Raw genomic sequence first — 9,249 nt, forward strand, 5'->3', positions numbered from 1 at the left:
ATCTGGAACTACCCCTGAAGCTAGAGGAGACAGCACCCCTGGGGAAGTGGGTACTGGAGCCACAGGTTCAGGTGAGGTCCACCAGTTTGGGTGTGATGGTCATCTGTGTCCTCCTGCAGCAGGTCTGTAAAATGAGGTCTTCACTGGGATTATATTGCCAGACTAAGGAAAGATTGAAGAATCATATCCTTTTTTTTTTTCTTTATTCTGGAGGCACCCATTTACTCATATCAAGGTCCAGGAGTAACATATACCTCCACAATGCACTGGTTCTTGTTTCCAGGAACGACATTGGTTATGTGCAGACTATACCACTGCCAGCTCTGTTTTTTTTTTTTTTTATTTTATTGTTGGTTGTTCAAAACATTACATAGTTCTTAATATACCATATTTCACAGATTGATTCAAGTGGGTTATGAACTCCCATTTTTACCCCGTATACAGATTGCTGTGTCACATCAGTTACATTTCCATTGATTTACAAATTGCCTTTCTGGTGACTGATGTATTCTGCTGTCTATCCCATTATCCACTATCCCCAGCTCTGGTTTTGATAATACTAAATGTAGATACTGAAATAGTTTTGAAAATAAGGGAATTACAGTAACGGAATTACAAATGGCACAGCTTCCAGTCAGGTGAAACAAAAAAAAAAAAAGAGAAAAATCCTATATTCAGTCAGTCTTGTGTTTCACCTTGGTAATAACCCTCCAGAAGAGAGCCTTAGGAAAAAAAGGTCAATTTATAGGTTACATAGATCTGTTGAATGACTTTGGGATACACTTCACAATTAATATTGTGGTATAGAAAATATTAGTGATGTATTTTATGACAATTTAAAATGTCTGATTTACTCTCAAATATTTTCATTTTAAGGCAATGAATCTTACTACTATTGTGTTAATGTGACATTGTTCCCATGAGATAAGACAGTTTCCAAGCCGGCAAGGCAGGGATAGAGCACAGAGTGCTGAGCCTCATGGGCAATAGCTAATGCCCAAGGGTCTGTGACCTGTGTCTAGAGCTCACAACCAACAAAAGCCAAGGAGAATATGCTTGACCTGTTCGTAATTTACTCAGGTCAGTGTTAGATTCAGGAATAAAATATTATTGACACACTTAAGCACAGATAAATTAGACTGAAAAGAAGCAAGATAAAATTTACAACTGTCCTTCAAACCATCAGTTACAATCATAAGGATCTCTGAAGGGTCTTCTTGTGTTCCATTTTCCTGTGTTTTATTCAAGTGTTAAGTCCTTCCTCCAGTCCCTGCAGTCCTTTGCTTAGCTTGCCTCCTTCCTCCAACACCATGGTGCTCACAGTATGGCTCCTGGCCAGTAGCATCTGAACCCTGTGGGAACTTGTTACACTTGGTGACTTGGGGGTCCAGCAGCCTAGAATCAGAAAGTGTTGAAGGGGAAGCCAGCAGACTGTTAACTTGTTAACATAATGAGTGTTTTAGAAAAACCAATGCTCAAGTTAGAAAACAGCTTCTTTACAACTTCCAGTCTTTTCCTGCTTCACTCCCTCTTTACACAGAAGTCAATGCCATGTCAGTAGGACATTTCCAAAGCTCAGCTATGATCCTGTCTATGCTCCTTTAAAATACTTTTAACACTATGGATTGCTTTGAAAATACATGAAAACTTTGTTACCATTAAGAGTACTTTTGCTCATGAATGCACTGGATTCTGTTTATGGATGAATTAATGAATCCATGGCCTGTTTTTGTTTTTCCTACACTTGGTTTGGCTTAACAATTTTTGTGATTAATTTTATAACATAGTGTTATATATATGCTATTCTTTATATTAATGTTACTGAGTTAGGAGATAAGATTTACATATTGCAGAAAAATAAAAAAATATTAATTCCAATTACAGAATAACTTATTGTTTTTTTTATTGGTTGTTCAAAACATTACAAAGCTCTTGACATATCATATTTCATTCATAAGCTTCAAGTGAGTTATGAACTCCCATTTTTTCCCCAAACACAGATTGCAAAATCATATCAGTTACACATCCACATTTTTACCTAATGCCATACTAGTAACTCTTGTATTCTTCTACCTTTCCTATCCTTTACTATCCCCCCTCCCCTCCCCTCCCATCTTCTCTCTCTACCCCATCTACTGTAATTCATTTCTCTCCTTGTTTATTTACCCATTCCCCTCACAGCCTCTTATATGTAATTTTGTATAACAATGAGGGTCTCCCTCCATTTCCATGCAATTCCCCTTTTCTCTCCCTTTCCCTCCCCCTTCATGTCTCTGTTTAATGTTAATCTTTTCTTCCTGCTCTTCCTCCCTGCTCTATTCTTAGTTGCTCTCATTATATCAAAGAAGACATTTGGTATTTGTTTTTTAGGGATTGGCTAGCTTCACTAAGCATAATCTGCTCTAGTGCCATCCATTTCCCTGCAAATTCCATGATTTTGTCATTTTTTAGTGCTGCATAATACTCCATGGTGTATAGATGCCACATTTTTTTAATCCATTCATCCATTGAAGGGCATCTGGGTAGTTTCCATAGTCTAGCTATTGTGAATTGTGCTGCTATGAACATTGATGTGGCAGTATTCCTGTAGTACGCTCTTTTAAGGTCTTCAGGGAATAGTCCGAGAAGGGCGATAGCTGGGTCAAATGGGGGTTCCATTCCAAGCTTTCCCAGGAATCTCCATACTGCTTTCCAAAGTGGCCGAACCAATTTGCAGTCCCACCAGCAATGTACAAGAGTACCCTTTTCCCCACATCCTCTCCAGCATTTGTTGTTGTTTGACTTCATAATGGCTGCCAATCTTACTGGAGTGAGAAGGTATCTTAGGGTGGTTTTGATTTGCATTTCTCTGACTGCTAGAGATGGTGAGCATTTTTTCTTGTACTTGTTGATTGATTGTATGTCCTCCTCTGAGAAGTGTCTGTTTAGGTCCTTGGTCCATTTGTTGATTGGGTTATTTTTTATCTTGTTGTCTAATTTTTTGAGTTCTTTGTATACTCTGGATATTTGGGCTCTATCTGAAGTGTGAGGAGTAAAAATTTGTTCCCATGATGTAGGCTCTCTATTTACCTCTCTTATTGTTTCTCTTGCTGTGAAAAAAACTTTTTAGTTTAAGTAAGTCCTAATTGTTGATTCTTGTTATTAACTCTTGTGCTATGGGTGTCCTATTAAGGAATTTGGAGCCCGACCCTACAATATGTAGATCGGGGCCAACTTTTTCTTCTATCAGACGCAGAGTCTCTAATTTGATATCAAGGTCTTTGATCCATTTTGAGTTAACTTTTGTGCATGGTGAGAGGAGAGGATTTAGTTTCATTTTGTTGCATATGGATTTCCAGTTTTCCCAACACCATTTGTTGAAGATGCTATCCTTCCTCCATTGCATGCTTTTAGCCCCTTTATCAAATATAAGATAGTTGTAACTTTGTGGATTAGTCTCTGTGTCCTCTATTCTATACCATTGGTCCACCCGCCTGTTTTGGTACCAGTACCATGCTGTTTTTGTTACTATTGCTCTGTAATATAGTTTGAAGTCTGGTATCGCTATACCGCCTGATTCACACTTCCTGCTTAGAATTGCTTTTGCTATTCTGGGTCTTTTATTTTTCCATATGAATTTCATGATTGCTTTATCAATTTCTACAAGATATGCCGTTGGGATTTTGATTGGCATTGCATTAAACCTATAGAGAACTTTTCGTAATATCGCCATTTTGATGATGTTAGTTCTGCCTATCCATGAACAGGGTATATTTTTCCATCTTCTAAGATCTTCTTCTACTTCTCTCTTTAGGGTTCTGTAGTTTTCATTGTATAAATCTTTCACCTCTTTTGTTAGGTTGATTCCCAAGTATTTTATTTTTTTTTGAGGATATTGTGAATGGAGTGTTTTTCCTCATTTCCATTTCAGAAGTTTTGTTGCTGATATACAGAAATGCCTTTGATTTATGTGTGATGATTTTATATCCTGCCACTTTGCTGAATTCATTTATTAGTTCTAGTAGTTTCTTTGTAGACCCTTTTGGGTCTTCTTGGTATAGAATCATGTCATCTGCAAATAGTGATAATTTAAGTTCTTCTTTTCCTATTTTTATGCCTTTAATTTCTTTCATCTGTCTAATTGCTCTGGCCAGTGTTTCGAGAACTATATTGAATAGAAGTGGTGATAGAGGGCATCCCTGTCTTGTTCCAGATTTTCTCCATTTAGAATGATGGTAGCCTGAGGCTTAGCATAGATAGCTTTTACAATGTCGAGGAAAGTTCCTGTTATCCCTAGTTTTTCTAATGTTTTGAACATAAAGGGATGCTGTACTTTGTCGAATGGAGATGATCATATGGTTCTTATCTTTGAGTCTATTGATGTGGTGGATAACATTTATTGATTTCCGTATATTGAACCATCCTTGCATCCCAGGGATGAATCCTACTTGATCATGGTGCACAATTTTTTTAATGTGCCTTTGTATCCGATTTGCCAGAATTTTATTGAGGATTTTTGCATCTAGGTTCATCAGAGATATTGGTCTGTAGTTTTCTTTCTTTGAGGTGTCTTTGTCTGGTTTCAGCATCAGGGTGATGTTGCCCTATTTGCTTAGCTATTGTTTTAATTTAAAATAAACTCCAATAAATTCTCATTGGATCAAAAAACTTATTTTAATTTTAGAATGTTTACCATTTAGTTTACATTCACAAAAATCTGAATCAGAATTACATGCTAACAATGACATCTCAATAATGATCTATTTTGTTATCAGACAGTAAGTCTGGTGATTTGGAACAGCTTATTCAATGTCTGAAATTCCCAGACCAAGTGAAATAGAGATCAGTTATATAGAAATGTAGCATTTAAACATCATAGTCTTTTAACAGCTCAACAAGGCTTTTATATTTTATGATTTTTTAAAAAAATTTTACACCTGGATTTATTTCATAGTACTTCTATGTATTTATTAATACATTGTAATTATATATAATATTGGGCATTTTTAAAAGAAAGCCTCTAGCATAAATGGAAAACAATATAGATGGGTGTCTTGCCACATCTGTTGAGAAGCATCAGTTAGAGTATAAGAAAATTTATGATTTAAAAGATTTGATTGATGCATAAGGCAATTTGAAATGCTATTTCTTTTTATCAGTAGGAACAGGAGGCCCAAGAACAACAACACCCAGTAGGGAGGAGGTCAGCACACCCAGGGAACCCAGCACTGGAGCTACAAGCACAGGAAGTTCAGGTAAGCCAGGATGTGCTCTTAATGCCTATGAAATGGGTACAAATTTGAAAGCATCTAGACTGTTGGATAAATCATGAAAATGTACAAAAAGATCAAAATTTTGCCTTGATCTCCCAATCTCCTTCTTTGGAGGAACTAGCATATGTTGCAAGCAATGCTACTGTGTTTATCAGGCACAACAGGAGAGGCCCTGGAAGTGACCTCGGGAGTAGTGAGGGACAGAACATCTGGACCATCAGGCACTGGGGCCCCCAGTGCTGGAAGCCCAGCAGGTAAGACAGAAACTACTTAGGGGTTTATGGTGGGTCTGTTGCGTGCTTTGTCAGGATCCCTGAGTGAGAGAATGAGATGAAGGAAAGTTTAAAAATAGAGAATGGTGAAGGAACTAATGAAGTGTACTTCAAAGTGTGTTTCCTTCTTAGACTTTCTGTATACTAAGCACCATTCTTCCCAATAGCAACAAGTAGAAGAACAGAAACATCTGCCACCATCTCTGCTGGTGAGAACACATCTGCAGGAACAGGTAATGGAAGAGCATGAGCATCATGAAAGCCAGGCAGTAGACATAAGAGCTGTTTGCTCAAAACCTAGTCAGAGACAGGATTTCTTAGGGATCTGATCTTCGTTATTTATATGATGCCAAGTATCCAGAAGATCAGAAATAGGCTATTAGATATTTGTTTTGTAATTACCATTGTATTAGAAGGTTTGTGGAAAATAGGATATGATTGGGAAGCATATGTATTCAAAGAATAAGTAGCACAGCAATGAAGAGGGGAAAGTTGCAAATATGATCTTATTATTGGACAATTCTAATAATGAGAGATAAGGACTTGAATGTTTAACCTTGAATTTTCTACATAAATGTTACATTTTATTAATAATGAGTATCTTAACCAAATTAGTGCATTATCAAAGTTAGCTGATCTACCTTATTTACCTGGAGAAAGACTTAAGATGTCTGTGAAATTAGTAGGGTATACATACCCATTCTTTTAAAAGCAATAAGTATACTTCAGTCCCTATTCATAAAGACCCTTCTTTTTGTTTTCTTAAGCTGACTTTTTTCCCCCTGATAAATTTCAGGCACACCTGGAGCATCATCTGGAACAACCCCAGAAGCCCAAGGAGGTAGCACCCCTGAAGAATCTAGCACTAGAGCCACAGGTTCAGGTGAGGCCCACCAGTTTGGATGTAATGCCTCAGGAACTCCTATCCATTCTCTCCTGCAGTACATACAGATCGCTAGTATCAGGTCCCAACTGGGATTATATAGCTTAAAGATGAAAACATCATATCATTCATTTTCTTTTTTCTGGGAAGATCCAAATATCCATGCAAAGGGCAGAAATAATGTGGACCCCTGCTCCCAATGCACTGGTTCTTGTTTTCAGGAACCACAGGGGTGTCTTCAGCTTCATCCACTACTGCCAGCCCTGGAGACTCAGCTACACCTTTCTCAACCTCTGCTAGCAGCAAATCAGGTAAGATATGCAAGCAAAGTCTGTAAATAAAATGTAAAATGGAGAGTATAAGTATGTCCCAATTTCTATTCTCTGGATTGGGTTAACAAACAGAAAGTACAAATGTTAGGGCATGAAACTGCTGGATAAATGATAAAATTTCAATCTTTCTGAACATTTCTATCTAGGATATCCCAAATTTTCCCTTCAGAGGAACTAGCATATGTTGCAAGCATTGCTACTGTGTTTATCAGGTACAACAGGAGAATCCTTGGGAGTGACCTCAGGAGCAGGCAGTGTGAGCACACCTGGACCATCAGGTACTGCGGCCACCAGGGCTGGAAGTCCAGCAGGTAAGAAAGGGCCTACTTAAGGTGTTATGGTGGGATCTAATGCAAGTTTGTTTAGATCCCTTAATGTGAGATTGAGATGAAGGAAAGGTAACCATGGAGAACATTGAAGGAACTAATAACTAGAATATAAAACTACAAAGTTTCCTTCAAAGAGTGTTTTCTTCCTAGACTCTTCATACATTAATAAGCACCATTCTCCTTCCCATTAGCAACAACCACTGCCTCTGCTGTTGAGAACACTTCTGGAAGAACAGGTACTGAAGGAGCATAACCAGTGTGAAATATAGACAGTAGACATGTGAGCTTTGTGCTCAAATTTAGTCAGAGACAAGGTTTCTAGGGGAATCCATTATCATTTAGACGATGCCAAATCTCAGAAATATATTGATAAGCAGGTCTGTAGTGTTCAATATATTTTTAGAGTCACTGTGAAATTAATGAAATGTAGACTATAACTGATCCCACACAAGTCAATCTGTGAAGGGTGAAATTAACAACCGTGCAGATATAGAAGACAAGAAATAAGTAGGACAACAATCAATGAGAAAAGATGCACACTGAATCATAAGAAAATGATAGGAAATAGAGACAAGAACACCAATGTTTACTCATAATTTTTCTATATGATTATTGTATTGGTTAATGACAAATATGTTAATGGGACAGTACATTATTGGAGTTACCTGATTTATCTTGATAAAGAATTTAAGAGATTAGTGAGGATTATAGGATAGATGAATGCATTTAACAAGAAAGCATATTTCAAGACATAATTGTAAGACCCTCTTTTAATTTTTCACCTTTTTCCCTCTCATTAAATATCAGGCACCCCTGGAGCATCATCTGGAGCAACCCCAGAAGCTCAAGGTGGCAGTACCCCTAATCAAGCAGGCACTGGAGCCACAGGTTCAGGTGAGATCCGCCAGATTGGATATGATATATCAGCAGATATGATCCATGCCCTCCTGTAGCAGATGCAGGTCTATAAATCAGGCTTGAATTGCAATTATGTTGCTGGCCTAGAAAGGCTATGAGGATATTTTCTTCGTTGTTTTTTTTGGTTTTGTTTTTTTTTTTTTTAATTCTGGAGACTCGATCATTCAAGTTTACAGAAATAATATACTTCTACCTCATGCACCTAGTCTTGTTTCCAGGGACCACGGTAGTGTCTGCAGGCTCCACCACTGCCAGTCATGAGGACTCAGCTAGACCTTTCTCAACCTCTGCTAGCAGCAAATCAGGTAAGTTAGAGGGAGAAGTCCATGAGTGTGCAGGTATAAAATGGAATGTGTTTATGTGTCCCAGTTATTTTCTATGGAATGTGGTTGAGTAGAAAGAGGTAGGAAGGGAATGAAGAATGGGAGGGCAATTCTTGACCAACAGTTTATCAGGTTGCAGTGTACAGAGTGGATTAGATGATCTTTCTATACTGAATTATAATTGTAAGAATCCCTGATTGTGCTTACGTTTCATAATAATTGTAGGAGCTCTGATCTGGAGCCTCTGAGGCTGTGATTTTTGAGTGGGGCCAAGGTTTACTCTACTGGCTACAAATTAGAATTGAATACAGAAATTTTTAACACTTTTCCTTCTCAGACTCATTGAATGTAGAATCACAGAGAAAGGGCCTGAGCATACATATATTGGAAAGCCTCAGTTGGTGCTAATATACAGACTAGATCAGAATAACTGGGCTCAAATATGTGAACATTGAAGAAGTAGATAATAAGCAATATCATTTGCAACTAAAGTGATTTACCTCACCTAACGATTCTAGTCATAAAAGGTTTATGATAACTTTTAAAATGATTGAAACATAAATGGAGAAACATATACAAATAAGTGAAAGATATTTTAAAAGTAGGAAGCAGCATGTTCTGTACCACTTCATCAAAGATAATGATATTATTTATTGTTTATTTTGAAAGGCACTACTGGACCATCAGTTGGTACAGCAACCAGAGCCCGAAGCAATGAAGAGACTTCACCTGAAGTACACTCAGGTGAGCAGAGGATGGTGTTCAGAGGTCCTGGCTTTGGTCAAAATGAAGAGTCATTTGTGGGAATCCTGCTTATTTTAATGCAAAGTAGTTGAGATAAAAATATGAAAACCTATTTGACCTAATTCTAGATGTAGGAAGATATTTTTGTTTAAAAAAATGCAATAAGAAAACCAAATGTTCAAGAAAATAATCATAG

The 9,249-nt window shown here is 37.5% G+C and overlaps 1 protein-coding gene across 1 annotated transcript; it reads left to right on the forward strand.

The window, feature by feature from the left end:
* Positions 1 to 1,052: 1,052 nt before the first annotated feature.
* LOC308658213 (uncharacterized protein) lies at positions 1,053 to 8,021 on the forward strand (the record flags this gene model as incomplete). The annotated part of the gene is made up of 9 exons (XM_081310812.1): positions 1,053 to 1,080; positions 5,142 to 5,234; positions 5,408 to 5,506; positions 5,692 to 5,757; positions 6,321 to 6,407; positions 6,629 to 6,718; positions 6,952 to 7,050; positions 7,260 to 7,304; positions 7,876 to 8,021. The coding sequence occupies 9 exons, from the start codon at positions 1,053 to 1,055 to the stop codon at positions 8,019 to 8,021; spliced, it is 753 nt and encodes a 250-aa protein (XP_081166938.1).
* Positions 8,022 to 9,249: the final 1,228 nt, after the last annotated feature.

This window comes from Spermophilus citellus, assembly GCF_964194105.1.
Source record: "Spermophilus citellus genome assembly, chromosome: 10".
NCBI classification, from domain to species: domain Eukaryota; kingdom Metazoa; phylum Chordata; class Mammalia; order Rodentia; family Sciuridae; genus Spermophilus; species Spermophilus citellus.